This window comes from Sturnira hondurensis, unplaced genomic scaffold (assembly GCF_014824575.4).
Source record: "Sturnira hondurensis isolate 20B ecotype Veracruz unplaced genomic scaffold, ASM1482457v3 Scaffold0022215, whole genome shotgun sequence".
In the NCBI taxonomy this organism is placed as follows: domain Eukaryota; kingdom Metazoa; phylum Chordata; class Mammalia; order Chiroptera; family Phyllostomidae; genus Sturnira; species Sturnira hondurensis.
In genome coordinates this window covers 13,890,377-13,908,386 of record NW_028094846.1, presented here as the reverse complement: position 1 = coordinate 13,908,386, position 18,010 = coordinate 13,890,377, and the positions used below count along the sequence as shown (strand labels likewise).

The following is an 18,010-nucleotide window of genomic DNA, read 5'->3' as shown; positions in this document are numbered from 1 at the left end:
TAAAATGTCAAAATAACTTTCTTAGTGTCATAGATCTTAATGTAGAAATGAGTTGTGATTCTGTAATTCCCCATATCCTTTCATTTGTATTGCTTTTTTTTGACTTTTTTCTTAAGCATAACCAAAAATCTTTTCTTTACCGTAGGGAATACTGGAGCGATCTGAAACAGAAACCAAACAAAGGCTCAGTAACCAGATAGAAAAATTGGAACATGAGATATCTCACCTAAAAAAGAAGTTGGAGAATGAGGTGGAGCAAAGGCACACGCTCACTAGGAATCTCGACGTGAGTGTCAGGATTCCGAAGTCTGTAGGGTTATGGTCAGCAGTCAGTGGGTGTGAATGCACTGCTGTCTTATGTTTTGATGAGACTTCTTACAAACTCAGGTCGTTCTCGCCTCTTTATATGCCTAATAATTTTTATTGGGTGCCATACATTGTGAGGTTTCTCCTCTGGGGTGGTGGATATTTCTGTATTCCTGAAAACATTGAACTTTATTCTGGGATGTGGGAAAGTTGCTTAAAAATAGTTTGATTCTCGAGTGTTACTTTTTTATGATTTATTAGGCAGGCCCAAAGCAGTGCTCACTCTCAAACAAATTATTCTCCATTACCTTTAGAAGGAGTTTAGACCTTCTGAGTACTGCTTTCAGTGGATTGTGAATTTTTTCAGTTGGGCTCCTGAGGACAGGCATTATTCCTGACTCTCTCTGCACACCAGATACTCTTCACTCTCTTTAGAGGATCCGCTACCTTGTCTGGGGTAGTTTCGCATGCATGAACTGATCAGTTTTGCTGAGTATTCAAGAGGGATCCTCTGCAGATCACCAGGGTGTTCTTGTCTGTGTAGCTGTCTTCTCTCTAACAGCGTATCTTACGGTTGGAGCTAAGTTAGCCTTCTTGCGCTCTCAGTTCTGTCTTCTCAACTCAGGGGGTTTGCTGGCCGCTGCCTCATTTCCCTTTCCCTGTGCCGCAGCCTGTGGACACTCTTAAGGGAAATTGTACAGACAGCCTTTTTTGTATCCTGTCAACCCGTACTTGTAAAACTGTCTTATATGTTGTGTCCATTTTTGTTTGTGTGTTTGTTTCTTTAGGGGGCAGGTGGGGGGGAGGTTGTTTCAGATGGGAAGGTAAATCTGGTGTCTCTTTACCTTGGCAAGAGTTTTAAAAATCTGTAAAAAGATTGACTTGAACCTTGAATTACTGAAGAATCTAAAAACAGTATTTGTAGGGTTGATATATTTTTTTCTTATAGGTTCAACTTTTAGATGCAAAGAGACAGCTGGATACTGAGACAAATCTTCATAATAACACAAAAGAACTATTAAAAAACGCTCAAAAGGAAATTGCAACATTGAAACAGCACCTTAGTAGTATGGAAGCCCAGCTTGCTTCTCAGTCCTCACAGAGAACTGGTAAAGGTAACTAAGTGATTAGACTGGTAATAAAGTGTTTCTTTAGAACGTTTGTAACATCTGTCAATAAATAACCTTTTCTCCGTGGGCAAAGGGAATAAGAAACACTTCACTAGTAAAGCCCCGCTCTAGGCCTAGATTAGTAGAGCTTCAGACCTGAGAGGTTCAGAGCAGTTCTGCGGGCGTCCGACCAAGGTGTGCTTACGGTATTGCCGTTGAAACCATTTCTTTTTTTTTATTAATTTTATTTATTTATTTATCTTTAGAGGGGAAGGNGCACCTTAGTAGTATGGAAGCCCAGCTTGCTTCTCAGTCCTCACAGAGAACTGGTAAAGGTAACTAAGTGATTAGACTGGTAATAAAGTGTTTCTTTAGAACGTTTGTAACATCTGTCAATAAATAACCTTTTCTCCGTGGGCAAAGGGAATAAGAAACACTTCACTAGTAAAGCCCAGCTCTAGGCCTAGATTAGTAGAGCTTCAGACCTGAGAGGTTCAGAGCAGTTCTGCGGGCGTCCGACCAAGGTGTGCTAACGGTATTGCCGTTGAAACCATTTCTTGACACTTGAAAAACATTTCTTTTGAAGGCTGATGTTTGAATTTTAAACTCTCCCTTTTGCGATATGGTACTTGTTAAATATATAACAATAAGGCTCATTTACAAAATAATTGATTTTTTTGCTGTCATTCAGAGCAGTCTCCCTGAGTGTTGCTCATTGATAGCCTCAAGTAAAAGATTCTTTTCACTAGATTTTGTTTCTTTTTGGGAATGTACCATCTTAAATGCAAAGCTTTTGTGTCCATATAATCTTTCTATATGGTATTATTTCTTACCAAAAGAAATATCAAACATGATAAACTTGCATATGTGTGCATATTTATATGTATATGTGTATGCGTAAATACATAGATGTATGTAGTGTATGAATGATTGCCTAAAAGTCCTCTCTTATTGATACCATTTGATAAAAAATACTTCAAGTGCAATATTTCCCTTTTCGAAGGATTTTAGAATGTAAATTGGGCTAAATGATTAAGATTCGCTGTTTTAGAGTAAGCAATGGTTAAATAATAAATTAATGTTCTGGTAATTCCCTCAAGCACCTCCTCAGATTAGTGGAAATATTTTGTATTTTTCTCTTTGAAATATCCTTACCATCCATAACAGAGGATTTCAAATATTTGATTTTTTTTAAAGATACAACATACTGACAAAATAGCCATTTTTATTTTGGTACTCAGCATAGGTTGAAGTATACTTCCTGGGTGGTTAACTACTTGTACATTTGAGCCTTAATCCCAGTTTTACAAACTCTGTGATAAAACTTACCCCTTAGATCATTTAAAATGTGAATGTTATGGATGTCCAACCCCTCAGGTCAGCCGAGCAACAGAGAAGACGTGGATGATCTTCTGAGTCAGCTGCGGCAGACGGAAGAGCAGGTGAACGACTTGAGGGAGAGACTCAAAACCAGTACTAGTAACGTGGAACAGTATCGAGCAATGGTTACCAGTTTAGAGGAATCGCTTAACAAGGAAAAACAGGTATACACAATTTGAATTAAATATGAATGCACTTGAGAACATTTTCTTTTTAATTAGAAGCCTGCTGCGTGTAAGGCACAGTGTGAGTCGAGCTGATGTCATTCCCCTTACCTCTCAAAAAGTGCTTGAGTGTAGTCAGTGAGGTTAAAACAGCCCACGAAATTCATGAAACAAGGGAGGATATAGTCGTTACAGGGAAGGTACAGGTCAGGTGTTGATGTGAGTGGGAGGTACGTGAGGGTGTTTGTCTCCTGACCAGGTACAGTGTCATAAAAGAGATGGCATTTTTGTACGGTCTTGGAAGTACCATTTGGATCGTCAAAGAAAGTTACTGTGTAGCAGGAACCGTCTGCCAAGACAGGAAGGCTTCAGGAGGGTAACAGTGCGCAGTACTGAGGAACGTAATCAAAAAGGTGGTCCAGAACCAAATGTGAAGTGTGTTGAATGTCCTGTTGTATCAAATGATTAAATGACCCCCCCAACGTATTATAGATATAATTTGCTTCAATTAGCAAGATTAATATAGTAGGTTGAAGAACACAAAACTCATTTTGGGAGGCCACAGCAGTAGTCTAGGGCCAGTTTTAAAGCATCCTTTGTGGTTGGGGTCACGGAAATCAGGATATGTGGGGGTGGGGGGTGTCCTTTCACTCGTAGAAAGGACGGATTTGCAAGTGGTTATACAGACTGGGCAAGAAATGAGAATTGGAAATCTCCCTTCAAAAGGGAAAAATGGCCAATAGCCAAGTTGGGAGGTAAATTATGCTTACAGTTTTAAATGTTTTTGAACTCTTTAATCAACTATTGATGGATTTTTAAAAAGACAAACAATGTTAGTACTTTTCTAATTTAGTTTAGATGTGGGGAAATTAATTGTTTAATTTTACATGTGTATAATATGTGTAACCTACTGTCGGGATTATGGTGAAGGTGACAGAGGAAGTGCGTAAGAACATTGAAGTTCGTTTGAAAGAGTCGGCTGAGTTTCAGACACAGTTGGAAAAGAAGTTGATGGAAGTGGAGAAGGAGAAACAGGAACTTCAGGACGACAAAAGAAAAGCCATAGAGAGTATGGAACAACAGGTAAAATATATTACTAACCATGGAAATCTTTCTGTGTGTATGGATTTGAATTCTTTTAAATAGCACATTAGCTACCATTTGATTTATGTCAGCAGGTACTAATTGAACCCAAACCCAACAACTTTAGTTTTATGGTTTACGTTGCTCTGAAAATTTACTCAGGTTTCCTTTGATTATTTTAGACTACGTTATAGTGTAGGTCTCGGTGCTGCTTTTTAGAAGCCTCTGCCTGAGAACAGACTTTGCAAGTATAGTAGGGAGGGAGTATGGAGCTTTAAGTTTGCAGATTATATCAGGTTTTAACTATCTTAAATTACTTGTAAGAGCCCTGGCTGGTGTAGCTCAGTGGATTGAGTGCGGGCCTGCGAACCACACGATCGCGGTTCAATTCCCAGTCAGGGCACATGCCTGGGTCGCAGGCCAGTTCCCAGCAGGGGACTCATGAGAGGCAACCGTACATTGATATTTCTCTCCTCCTCTCCTTCCCTTCCCCTCTAAGGATAGATAAATAAAATCTTTTTCAAAAAATTACTGTAAGAAAGCCTAATTGGGCTTTAAAAAAATACCTGTCCTTTAGTGTCTTAAAAGTAAGTTTATAATTAACTGTGGTGTTAATCTTGTTCTTTCAATTCAGTTATCTGAATTAAGGAAAACGCTCAGTAGTGTCCAGAATGAAGTACAAGAAGCTCTTCAGAGGGCAAGCACGGCTTTGAGCAACGAGCAGCAAGCCAGACGTGACTGTCAGGAGCAAGTAAGTGTCGCTGACTCGCGTAGCCCATACTGACAGGTGAGCTTTGGTCCTAGGGAGCTGTTTGTGCGGTCTGTTAATGTGGTTTGGGGATTGGCGAGCCTTACAAAAATACAGGGTTATTTCTACTCTTGTGGAACTTGGACTAAAATCAGTTGAAAAGGGTAGAGGAAGGCTAAACATAAATAATGTAATCATAATCATTAACAAAACAATCTTGATACATGGGGGTGAAATATAAAGGTAGGAGTACGATGTTAAATGTGTACTTGCTCTCATTTGCAAATGTTTTTATTACTGCAGTCCACTAGTTCTGATTGTGAAACTGTGCTATGGGCGAGATAGGGATAACTTACTCAGCAAAACATTTTTAGTACATTACTGAGGTTAGAGATTTTTATATACCACTTTCTGTAAAGCTTAAAAAATATAGAATGAAATTACTTAAGTATATGTACACACATGCCTGTGTGATAAAGCTTTTTATATTTTTATGAATAAAAAATAAAACACAGTTCAGGGGGTTATTGAAATGGTAGTGTGGGAAATGAATATCTAAGAATATAGGTGATGTTCTCATTTTTTAGTTCAGTGGTATGTTAACATAGCCAGTTATTTGGTCTCGTCTTTATCGCTTACATGTTCATAACATGTATGTATATCACAGTTGCTTTAAAAATGGGATAACAGGGGCACATGCTTGAGGGGTAAATGAGACAAAACGAATTGTCCTTTTCTTATTGCCAAACAGCATAACATTGGAAATTAAAATCAGAGAATGTGTCTATAATTTAGTTTTCAAATTATTTTAATTTTTATAAGTTTTTGCATGTGTATGCATGTATTTTTCATAAGTGAATTATATTTAGCTTTTATTTGATAAAATCTGTCCCAAATTGCTACATAGTCTTCATAAGTTTATTTGAGCCAGTTCTTAGTAAGTAGATAATGGCATGACTTTTAATTATTTTATTTTGGTGCATTATTATTGTCCCCACTTGTATTATTTTACATAATGCAATATGTATCTTTTTTTGTACTGATTAAATCGGGGTTTTTCATCACTCACGTGTGGGGGATGATTTCGTGCAGGCTAAAATAGCGGTGGAAGCCCAGAACAAGTACGAGAGAGAGCTGATGCTGCACGCGGCCGACGTCGAAGCTCTGCAGGCTGCCAAGGAGCAGGTGTCCAAAATGGCATCTGTCCGCCAGCATTTGGAAGAAACCGCCCAGAAGGCCGAGTCGCAGTTGCTGGAATGTAAAGCATCTTGGGAGGAAAGAGAGAGAGTGTTGAAGGTATTGTTGTACATCATCACAGAATGCTTTGGAGAATTGGAAGTTTGGGGTTGTTTTTTTTTTGATATGCATGGGGAAATCTGCAGTTATGACAGAGTCTTGACTTACAGGATGAAGTTTCCAAGTTTATGTCTCGCTGTGAAGACCTAGAGAAACAAAATAGATTACTGCACGATCAGATTGAAAAATTAAGTGACAAGGTTGTTGCCTCTGTGAAGGAAGGTATACAAGGCCCATTGAATGTATCTTTCAGTGAAGAAGGAAAATCGCAAGAACAAATTTTAGAAATTCTCAGGTAAATGTAATGTATTCTTAATGCTTTGTTTCTGTGGTGTGACAGCTATGAAATGTTAACAGTGTGTACACATGAGAGAAGTGGGGGTTATGTGCTGATGAAGGTGTGAAGCTCATACTGTCTTATTGGTCAACAGACCCACTGCCGTCCATATAGTGGTCACTGGTGACGTTTAGACATGCCAGTTGAAATGAATGGCTTTAAGTTGAGTTTGATAGTAAGAACTTGAGTGGGTTCTTTGAAAAGCTAAGTGCCTTTTGGATCATTTTAAAGGTAGACATTTCCAAAGCCACCATCTATAATAAATATGTCTCATTACTTATTAATGAGAACATTATGTAAAAATAGTTACTAAAGTCTGAATGGATCTTGTCGTCCTAAAATTACCCAAGTTTTGAAATGTCATTTTTTTATTCAAATAAAATCTCGATACATTTTCGTAGATTTATACGACGAGAAAAAGAAATTGCTGAAACCAGGTTTGAGGTGGCTCAGGTGGAGAGTCTGCGTTACCGACAGAGGGTTGAGCTTTTAGAAAGAGAGCTGCAGGAACTACAGGACAGTCTAAACGCCGAAAGAGAGAAGGTCCAGGTATGTATCCAAGGTTAAAGAGAGCAGTTGTTAGATCAAGTGAAAAGGTCATTTTAGTCTCTGATAACGTAAAATTTAATTAGAAATGAGCCGTCTTCCTAAACTCATCAGTTCACTAAACATTATTGAACACCGATGCAGTTTAGTGCTAAGAGGCCAGTGGTAATGAGATTGTGTGGTTTCAGATTCTAGCTTCATATCATTAGATGTGTGCCTCAGGTGTATTGTTCAACTTCCCTGCTCTGAAATTTTCTCATTTGTAAAACTGGGATGATGATGATAATTAGGATTAAGTGAGTTAGTACTCATGAAACATTTAGAATCATGTCTGTTGCATAATAAGTGCTTCTACTTCCATAATCTTAATTGTTATACTTGTCATTATATATGGATATTCAAGGGTAATGTAGTGGATAGAGACTGCTGTAGAATATTTCTTCTCAGCAAAAGAGCAAAAAAAGTTGTAACAACTGTCATCCAAAGAAGGAAGAGACGGTGCTACAGTGAATGAATGGTCTCAACAAAAGCTCCCTCTTTAACCCTCACTAACACCCAAAAACTTAGGGCATGACCTCATTCTGAGAAGCAACAATAACAAAACCCCACTTCTGGAAGGGAGGCAATTAAGACCTTGAATCATTTCTCTGTTTTTAACTGATACATAATTGGAATGACTGCTAGAGAGAAAACATTGAAACAGGAAAGTGAACAGGTTTTTGGACTATATGTTTTCATAAATTAAAAGTTCCAGAATTATATCATGTTGAGAGAGTAATCGAAGTACAAATATATCCCGTCATAGATATAATAAGCAAACCCTCTATTTCATTTGGAGGAAAGCAGCAGAATCAGGGTGATTAACAAAGGTGACATATTCTCTCAATCTCTTCTGCTTCCTTTGCTGTTCTTTTGGGTTATAAGAAAACAAATACTACTAGAAGATGCCCAGGCCACAAACAAGTTCATGGGGGAAAAACCAGTTCTTAACATACAGTGAGATAAAGTCAAGAAGCAACACATATGTCAGAAATAACATTTATGCACTGTGAACACTGTGGGATGGTAACCATGAGCCGTGGCTTTGGAAAATGGCCAGGGACTACTAAGTGCGTGTGTAAAGGTGGATGATTACACCAAGTGAGAACCAGACAAAAGTTCTTTACAATTGAACAAATACTCAGGAAAGGTGCTCAGAGCCAGACCGATGGAACAACTGAATGAAATGAGAAAGATTTTCTGAACAAGAGTTGGAGAAGGACCAAAATAATATGTTAGAATTATTAATAAATTTGGTACACTGAGAAAAAGGTAGATACAGAAAGAGAGATTTGGATTGCTGTTTTTACCTAATGGTAGACTGTTTTATTTGTTGGTGGGGTTTGTGGTATATTTTCACTTTCATCTTTGTGATTTCTTGCATTTGTTTAAACTCATAATTAGCAAGCAGCACAGAAAAATAAACATGTAACATTTTCAAAATTTTAGTTTTAGAAGTTGACATTTAAATTCTCCAGGGATGATAAGAACTGGTAGGAAAAGATAGGTCTTCACCTGTTGTTAGATATCGGTGTATACCTGTGTTTCAAATCTTCAGGTGACTGCGAAAACAATGGCCCAGCATGAAGAACTGATGAAGAAAACCGAGACGATGAACATCGTTATGGAGACCAATAAGATGCTGCGGGAGGAAAAGGAGAGGCTGGAACAGGAGCTACAACAGATGCAAGCGAAGGTCCGTAACTCACTAGTCAAGAGTAGAAGCATGTGATTTGTATTAAAATCACACGGGTTTACACATCAGGTGTTAAAGACAAATCGGCACTGTTTTAGGTGAGGAAACTGGAGTTGGACATTTTACCTCTACAAGAAGCGAACGCTGAGCTAAGCGAGAAGAGTGGTATGTTGCAAGCAGAGAAGAAGCTGTTGGAAGAAGATGTCAAACGCTGGAAAGCCCGTAATCAGGTAAGTACAGTTAAACCCATTCTGAACATGGGAACACATTTTTCTTTTAAATAGGACAAAATTTAAGGGATAAATGATTTGAAGAACTGGTAAAAAAAACTTTTTAACATGCAAGTCTCTAATATGTTACATGTACATGCAACTTAGTTTTTTTTTAATTTTTGGTCATATTTTGTATAAGCAGCTAGTTTATTTTAATTACAAATTTTGGGTTTTACTTTATCTCTGAAATACTTTTGTACATGAAAAAATGGATTTATATGGTTTATCAAAGCACTTTGAGAAGATTTGTTCACTGGAAGCCTTTTTAAGGGGGGACAAGCATATCGCATAGTGTGGTAAGAAACTCCAGCTCCGTACTCAATCAGGAGGGTGAAAACCTGCCTCGCCGAGTACTCGTGATGTGACTTGTGAGACTTCCTTAATCTTCTGAGCCTGTTTTCCTCATTTGTAAAAATGAGGATGTAATACTACTTTTCATGTTACAAAAAATGAATAAATGCAAAACAGGTCACCCATCACCTTCTACCTAGAAAAATGTTCTCAAGTCTTATCTGAGTAGGACTGTAGAATTTAAGAGCCCATTTAATCTTTTCTGTTAAATTTTTCTACCTTTCCTAGCAGATATTTAGGATTTTCATTTTTTTTCCTACATTACAATATACTAGAAACATTTTTCCTTGTAAATGCTACTTTAAGAAATTAGGTGTTTAATATTAAAAGTGTCTTGATTTTTGGATCTCTGTATCTGGCTTCATTGTAACTATCCTGAAGTGTTTGCAGCTATGAAAATACTGGGTGGGGCAAAAATAGGTTTACAGTTGGGAGTATACAAAGCACAGAGTTTATTCTTGTATTATGGTTTATCAATTATTGATCAGTTGTATTATTTTCCATATGAACAACTGTAAACCTTCCTTTGCCACATCTATATAATGAATAGTTAATGACATTTTATTTTCCCTTTCTATTTTGGCTACACTTTTTTAACTAAACAGATGAAAGCTTTGATCTTCGTTATCCTGTGGTTTGGTGTTTGTGACTGTGTGTACAAGACACCTGATACAAAAATAATTAGGGGTTCTGCTGTTTTACAGCACATTACTTTGATAAAACCTATAAAATGGTGTTATGCATTTTTGCTGTTTCAGCATCTAATAAATCAACAGAAAGATCCAGACACAGAAGAATATCGGAAGCTCCTTTCTGAAAAGGAAGTTCATACTAAGCGTATTCAACAGTTAACTGAAGAAATTGGGAGACTTAAAGCTGAGATTGCAAGGTATGTGGAAAGAGCCCTAAATTGTATAGAAAATGTGAAATCTTAACACTTTGTTTCTACTCTTTATAAATAAAAACTCTCCCCTGTGTACTTCCTGATTGTAGGGAGCACGGAAAGTGCTGGAGCCCTCACATGTGGCGTTTCCCTTTATTACTTCCAGGGGCCAGGCACAGAGTAATTTATTTTATGCCCTCGCATACAAATGACTTTTCTGTATTTTGTTACTTTTTAAAAAACTACACAGTTGGAATAAGTCTAGAGTTTAATATGTGTATCTTCTAAACAGTCAAAATAACTTTTACAAATTGGTTTCTATTTTTTCTTTAGTTAAAAGATATTTATGAACTATTTTGAGAGATTTCAATGAGGTATATAAGTTAAAAATTTTTTAATGAACTTATATTGTCCTTTTAAAGAAAAGTTGAATATTAAAATTAATGTTTATAGTTTACTTTTTTTAAAGAAATAATGTCATTTGTCCATGTCATAACCTCTATTTACATAATGCTTCAGAAAGCTGGGATTCAGAAAGGTACCTAAAGTTACAATTAGTAGTTGTCAAACCCACATTCTTAAATCAGGGTTATCTGATTTAAGTTTATGTTAAAGTACAGGGTTTGGCAAGCTCTACCCCACAGGCCTGTTTTGTATGGCTTATAAGCTAAGAATGATGTTTACATTTTTAAAACGTTTTTTAAAAGGAAGAACAATATGACAAAAAACTGTATGTGCTCTACAAAACCTAGCATTTATTCAACACCCAATCAGGTGTAGATTTTGCTATCAGACTGATGCAGGTCGAAAACTGTACCAAGACTTACTCTGTCAAATTGTGCATGTTACTTGACCACTTGTAACTCAGTTTTTCTCCTCTCTAACATGGGCATGTACAACGTATGTGTAATAAACAAATAAGTCTTTGTATAGACTGCAGGTTCATAAGTTGAAGAATTATCTTTTGAGGCATATGTGGAGTTTTTTAGGAGTTTTAAATAGAAATTTTACTAATGCAACAATAATAAAAATGTAAATCAAAAGATTTTAACACGTGAAAATGTCATATACTTAGTCTTTGATTGTTTTTTTTGTTTGTTTAGATCAAATGCATCTTTGACTAACAACCAGAACGTAATCCAGAGTCTAAAGGAGGATTTAAATAAAGTAAGAACTGAAAAGGAAAGTATCCAGAAGGACTTAGATGCTAAAATAATTGATATCCAAGAAAAAGTCAAAACTATTACTCAAGTCAAGAAAATTGGACGTAGGTACAAGACTCAATATGAAGAACTCAAAGCACAGCAAGATAAGGTATTTTGAAGTGACTTCCTTATATGTATACTTTGTGTGTATATAAAACATTTTTGATGTACACAATTTTGATCTACACAATTTGCACAAGATTTTATATAGCAGGCAAATGGGCCAAGAACCTGAACAGGGAAGATGACTTATAAAAATCTTACTTCTTCATAATGTTGATATTGATTTTTAGGTTCTAAACTTGAATGTAAGCTAATTTATGATACCGTTATTTAAGATTCCTCTTTATTGTTACGTCAGGTCAACGAGACCTCAGCTCTGTCCTCTGGAGACCATCAGGAACATCACATCTCAGTCCAGGAAATGCAGGAGCTCAAAGAAACCCTTAACCAAGCTGAGACCAAGTCCAGATCACTGGAGAGTCAAGTAGAGAATCTGCAGAAGGTACGAGCGTGAGGTGGTGAGGGGCGTGTGACATGGTTCTCTCCTCATTGAGTACCTTGAGAAATAGAGTGAAATGTTACTTGGTGGTATAAAGGGCTTAAAAAAAGAAATTTATAGTAAACATTGACATTTTGGCTTGCCATATGGAAATATATATATTTTATCTTTTTACTCTTCATAACTCGTGTCTGTAAGTAATAGCTGATCATTTTCAGGTGTTCACTTACGTGGTTTGATCGGCGCTTTGTACTTCCATTTAAATAAGCAAAATACTGTTTTACATTTTAAGTGTGCAGGGCATACAGTTTATGTTGATTTGACTGATTTACAGATAAATACTTTGTTTTCCTTTGAAAGACATTATCTGAGAAAGAGATGGAAACAAGAAATCTCCAGGAACAGACTGTGCAGCTTCAGTCCGAACTTGCACGACTTCGTCAGGATCTGCAGGACAGAACCACCCAGGAGGAGCAGCTCCGGCAGCAGATAGCGGAGAAGGAGGAGAAGACCAGGAAGGCTATTGTAGCGGCAAAGTCAAAAATTGCACACTTAGCTGGTAAGTTCCTGGGTGCGTTAAGGCTTAAACTTGGTCGTGAGAGTTAGTTATTGATGTGGGCTTAAAATTAAGTGGAAAAGAAAAAAGTGAGTATTATAAACTGATCTTTGTGTAGTGTGTGTTTTAAGTATTAGGTGTATTTAAGTGAACGTAAAATAGGAGCAATCTTAATTTTCAAAGGATGAGGAGGTGCTTGTGTGTGAAGTCTTCCTTGTTAACTGTGATAAGTAGATAGGGAGTACTGCTGACTTTTTCTTCCAGTGTGTAACCCTTGCAACCTTTTGGTGGAGGTCTTTGAGTCCGCAGGCCCTCTGTAGACTCCTGGAGAACGCTGGCCCTTGGCAGCCTAGGGCTTTTTCTGTGCCTCACTTTGCTGGGGGCCTCCCCAGCCCTTCAGGGAACATACCAGGTTTAAAAGTAGCCCAGGGCTTCACTGCAACTTGCTTATCCATCTGCTTAGTAGGTAAATAAAATGCCAAGTCAGCTGGGTTTTATTATGAGCAATTTTTTAATGACCTCCAAGATAGTGTCCCAGGAACAAATGAGATGCAAAAAAATAGTTCCTTATTTTTGAGTATATGCAATAGATGGTATGAGATGAAAGTTTTGTAATTTATAATATTCTTGTATTTAGTATACATTGAAACATTACAGGCTATATAAAAGTACTTCTGCTGGCTGCAGTTTATGGGGAATTCTTTATCTTTTTGAGATCTTTGTTAGGAAAAGTTACATATTTTTATGTTGGAGTATATTTTACACTGGAGCAATAAAAACGGTTATGTTTAGAACCTCGCCTGTTGAGACGTATCTTGTATCAGAATTATTGCAAATGTGTTGATGAAAGTTCAAGAACAGAATCTGATGACCTTTGAATATTTATTAAGTACATAAGTGTTCTTTATTTCCAGTGTTTGATTATAATATTAAACATAGAATTACATAGAAATTTATAATTACATTATAAACATAGAATAACATGTTTACTTTTCTAGGTGTAAAAGATCAGCTGACTAAAGAAAATGAGGAGCTTAAACAAAGGAATGGAGCCTTAGATCAGCAGAAGGACGAATTAGATGTTCGTATGACTGCTCTTAAGTCACAGTACGAAGGTCGAATTAGTCGGTTGGAAAGAGAACTCAGGGAGCATCAGGAGAGACACCTTGAGCAGAGAGATGAGCCTCCAGAACCTACTAATAAGGTGAAGAGCTAATTCTGTCGCAGTGATGGGTCTTCTTTTACATCTTACTAGAAGATGTTTGTTGATTGAGGAGCCTTTATCAAGAGTCAGTTTTGGCTAAACCAGGAATACAGAGAGGGTGAACATATTTTGATGGCACTGTTCTGTGGGATCCTGTGGTATAGGCTCCGTAATCCACAGTTGTTTTTCTTTTATATGTAGGTCCCAGAACAGCAGAGACAGATCACGTTGAAAACCACTCCAGCCTCTGGCGAAAGAGGAATGTGAGTTTTAGTTTGTTTCTATTCTATCCGCTTTTATTTTAAAGTTCCGTGGAAATAGAGAGATCTTTGGGGAGAAAACAAATCGTACTCTGCTACAAAAAGTGTGTCCCATCAGGTCGAGCTTTGTGACAAAGAAAGCGTCTTTCATCTTTAGTCTGTGAGTGACATCTAAGATAGGCCGACAGTTTGTCCTGTGATGTTACGGATACAAATGGAAGAGGCTGTGCTGAGATGTAGGTAAAGTGATCAACAGTTGAGTTTTCCTGCACAGATGTTAATGCTTAAATTCAAAGCCTCTTCGGTAAGAGTTTTGAAATGCTTAGTGAACAAAAACTATAGAATAATGTTCATTATTTATCTATCTATCTGTCTGTCTGTCTATCTATTTATGTCTGCCAAAAGTCTGCCCAAAGCCATGTTAGGAAAAACTAAGTTAGTAAGGTCTGAAGCACACACCTCAGGAAATCATGTGCCTCGTTTCTGACAAAGCGTGTGTACTTTGTAAAGAAGATTGGTGTGACTGAAGGCTTCTTGTGTTTCTGCCCGTCAGTGCCAGCACATCAGACCCACCGACAGCGAACATCAAGCCGACCCCTGTTGTTTCTACCCCAAGTAAAGTGACAGCCGCGGCCATGGCCGGGAACAAGTCAACGCCCAGGGCCAGTATCCGCCCCATGGTTACACCTGCAACGGTCACGAACCCCACTACCACCCCAACAGCCACAGTGATGCCCACTACACAGGTGGAATCGCAGGAAGGTGGGTAAAGCCACACAGATACCATTGGACTAGCTGCTTGTCTACATTTGTTAGGGGAGGATGGCAGTGACTCTAGGGCGAAGCGACGCTTCCGGTAGAACTAAGACATGACCATTAAAATAGGCAGTTAATATTTTCAAGTGATTACCTCCCAGGATACTTACTAATGCAGCAAATTTTCTCCCTTCTTACTTTGGTGGGTTTTTAATTAAAGAATGGGTAAAATTCACCCCTGTTAGTATATGACACATTTTTCTAGGACAAAAATTTTCACTTGTAACAGCTAAGAAGATACGAAATCCACTTTGGAAAGCCACACGAAGTCACTGCTTGAACCCAAATATCACTTTTTTATTGAACTTACCTGATCTTTTAATTGTTTTCTCCACTTTGTTTCCATGGTACAATTCCATTAAATACCTGCCTTTTTATCCCACTAGATTGAAAGGGTAAGAATTTTCATTATTCCTTTTCATTCAACACCAAGTGAGGTAGATGTTCAGTAAAACTTTACTAAGTACAATTTCCTTAGCTTCTTGTCTTAACAAATGTTAGGATTTAGTAAGTTATTTAAGTATTTAGGAATATATAATAATGTGTATATGCTATAAAAGCAGACTATTTTACTTTAGCTACATTCAATACAATGACTTTTAAGTATATTATTGTACCAGTTAAACTTTACTAGTCATTATATATCAATTAAAAACAATAATGCTTAGTAAAAACTCATAGTTGACTCTGAGCTTCTAAATTTCATGTATATTATATAATTTTATATTATTTAGATAGGTAATAGGCCCTGGCTGGTGTAGCTCAGTGGATTGAGCATGAGCCTGCAAACCACATGATCGTGGTTCGATTCCCAGTCAGGGCACATGCCTGGGTTGCAGGCCAGTTCCCAGCAGGGGACTCACAAGAGGCAACCATACATTGATATTTCTCTCCTTCTCTCCTTCCCTTTCCCTCTAAAGATAAATAAATAAAATTTTTAAAGATAAGTAATTAAATAGGGTATTAGGTAAAAACAATTTTGGATATTTCTTTAATTTAGCTACTTTATCAGTCATACAGATAATACAGAAGTGAATAATGCATTACCTTTACCCTCTGTTTTTGTCTAGTGAGTGGTAAGAGGCGTGTACACACATAGCTATTCAAGATGTCAGCTGTAACACAGACCAGGGGTGGTAATTTCAGCTTTGGTAAGCATAGAAGACTTAACATATTAAATACTGTAATTATTTTTCAGCCATGCAGTCAGAAGGGCCTGTAGAGCATGTTCCAGTTTTCGGAAGCACAAGTGGGTCTGTCCGCTCCACTAGTCCTAACGTCCAGCCTTCTATGCCTCAACCCATCCTAACCGTCCAGCAGCAGACACAGGCCACGGCATTTGTGCAGCCGACTCAGCAGAGTCATGCCCAGATTGAGCCTGCCAATCAAGAGCTGTCCCCAAACATAGTCGAGGTGGTTCAGAGTTCACCAGTTGAGCGGCCTTCTACTTCCACAGCAGTGTTTGGCACTGGTAAGGTTCATTTTAAACTAAGGAGTAGGCCTGTGCATTGGTAGTGTCTCAGATATAATACATATCTTACGTCGTCTTTGTACATACTTGTTTTCTACCAGGTATTAGACTCTCAGTGAATGTGTTTAGTTTTTAAAGTTAACTTTGCCTAAGTTGAGGTTATTATTAGGCACTAATTCAAGATTTCAATTCAAAGTTTCAGCTACCCCAAGTTCTTCTTTGCCGAAGCGGACACGTGAAGAAGAAGAGGACAGCACCATAGAAGCGTCAGACCAGGTCTCAGATGACACTGTGGAAATGCCTCTTCCAAAGAAACTGAAAAGTGTTACACCTGTAGGAACTGAGGTGTGTAAAGGTCTTTCTGTTTATTTTTCTGTCAGTAGAACTAAGTATAAGATACCCCTTCATTTACAGAAGTATGAAGTGAATGGGCCTTTGGGGCCCAAATCCAGAAAACTCTAAAGCTACTACAGAATTTCCACTGACAGCTCAGGTATTATTGCTGTTGCCAACAATATTTATATCCTTTGCATATCTTTGAATGAATTAGCTCCCATTTAAATTCTAAAAATATAGTTATAAAACCTAAGTTGAATTCCTTTCATTTTTTCTTTTAACTCAAAAATAAGGAAGTTTTTATAGTCTCATGGACATTTTAAACTACTACCTACCATCTTTTTCTTAGGTTAGCCAAAATTGTACTCCTTTTTTTTTTTTTTGAGGATAAACTGTAATGAATTTTTTTATATTACTGAAGAGGTATGTGATTATATTGTGTAAGTAAATATAAATAAACACTTGAGGTGTATAGTTTTATAATTACAGATGAGCTTTATTTTATTAGGAGAACTAGTTTAGTTTAACACTTTATCTCATGAACTGATAGACTAACCCACTTGTATATTGTGATTCAGGAAGAAGTTATGGCAGAAGGAAGTACCGATGGAGAGGTAGAGACCCAAGTATACAACCAAGATTCTCAAGATTCCATTGGAGAAGTAAGTAAGACGCACTTAAAGTAACAAATTGCTGCTTTTAATGAATGAAGTTACATTTGACAGTTCAGTCATTGTTTGAGCTTTCTTTTAATTGGCTGCTTTTATGTCTAATGAAAGATTAGAATTGCCGGTGCATCTTCTGCTTTCTTTTACTCCTAATTAGGATAGTGCTCTCTAAACTTCATTAAGAAAATGCTTTTGTTTATACTTAGCATGTATTAACATGGACAACTCTTAGCTGAGGTTTTCAGAAGAAAGGTTATCCACTCAGCTACTGGCAAGGCCAAGTGCTGCTTGAGTCTTGCGGTCACCCATATTTGGTCTTCTGTTGCTTCCCTTACTGAATTACATTACGTTAATCCGTGAAAGGAAATGCATGTGTACGCTTCTTCACTTTTTGAACTTCCATAAAGGCCTCTCTAGAGACAGCCTCACTAGTAGAAATGCATAGACTCTGGCATAACAAAGCACCTCGGGTTCCATTCCTAGTTCTACCACTTAGAAGCTATGTGACTATACGCAGGTCGTTAATTCTCTCTAAGCCTCAGTTTTCTCACCTGTTGGAATAATATAACGTAAGTTTTAGTGTTGTAAAATGCCCTACAGTAATATCTATCGCGTATTAGGCACTCAATGTTCTATTAGTCTCTTTCCATCACTCTGCCCCAGGGAGGGGCAGAGGGGCATTTATAAATATAAATTATATTTATAATTATATAAATAGTTATATATTATATAATTACATAAATATAAATTGAAAATTCATAGTATAGTGATGCCAATAGTTA

At 37.3% G+C, this 18,010-nt stretch overlaps 1 protein-coding gene across 2 annotated transcripts in view; it reads left to right on the top strand.

Annotated features, from left to right (window-relative positions):
• TPR (translocated promoter region, nuclear basket protein) overlaps positions 1 to 18,010 on the top strand; it is a 59,768-nt gene that overhangs the window by 22,550 nt on the left and 19,208 nt on the right. For both annotated transcript variants that reach the window (XM_037034928.1, XM_037034929.1), the window contains exons 21-40: positions 146 to 286; positions 1,256 to 1,421; positions 2,793 to 2,959; positions 3,890 to 4,042; positions 4,677 to 4,793; positions 5,883 to 6,086; positions 6,197 to 6,381; positions 6,825 to 6,972; positions 8,567 to 8,704; positions 8,803 to 8,934; positions 10,086 to 10,216; positions 11,314 to 11,524; positions 11,777 to 11,920; positions 12,278 to 12,476; positions 13,472 to 13,677; positions 13,879 to 13,940; positions 14,491 to 14,699; positions 15,952 to 16,224; positions 16,421 to 16,569; positions 17,139 to 17,222. In XM_037034928.1, the coding sequence (XP_036890823.1) occupies positions 146 to 286; positions 1,256 to 1,421; positions 2,793 to 2,959; positions 3,890 to 4,042; positions 4,677 to 4,793; positions 5,883 to 6,086; positions 6,197 to 6,381; positions 6,825 to 6,972; positions 8,567 to 8,704; positions 8,803 to 8,934; positions 10,086 to 10,216; positions 11,314 to 11,524; positions 11,777 to 11,920; positions 12,278 to 12,476; positions 13,472 to 13,677; positions 13,879 to 13,940; positions 14,491 to 14,699; positions 15,952 to 16,224; positions 16,421 to 16,569; positions 17,139 to 17,222 (3,219 nt within the window). The remainder of the gene's footprint in view (positions 1 to 145; positions 287 to 1,255; positions 1,422 to 2,792; positions 2,960 to 3,889; positions 4,043 to 4,676; positions 4,794 to 5,882; positions 6,087 to 6,196; positions 6,382 to 6,824; positions 6,973 to 8,566; positions 8,705 to 8,802; positions 8,935 to 10,085; positions 10,217 to 11,313; positions 11,525 to 11,776; positions 11,921 to 12,277; positions 12,477 to 13,471; positions 13,678 to 13,878; positions 13,941 to 14,490; positions 14,700 to 15,951; positions 16,225 to 16,420; positions 16,570 to 17,138; positions 17,223 to 18,010) is intronic.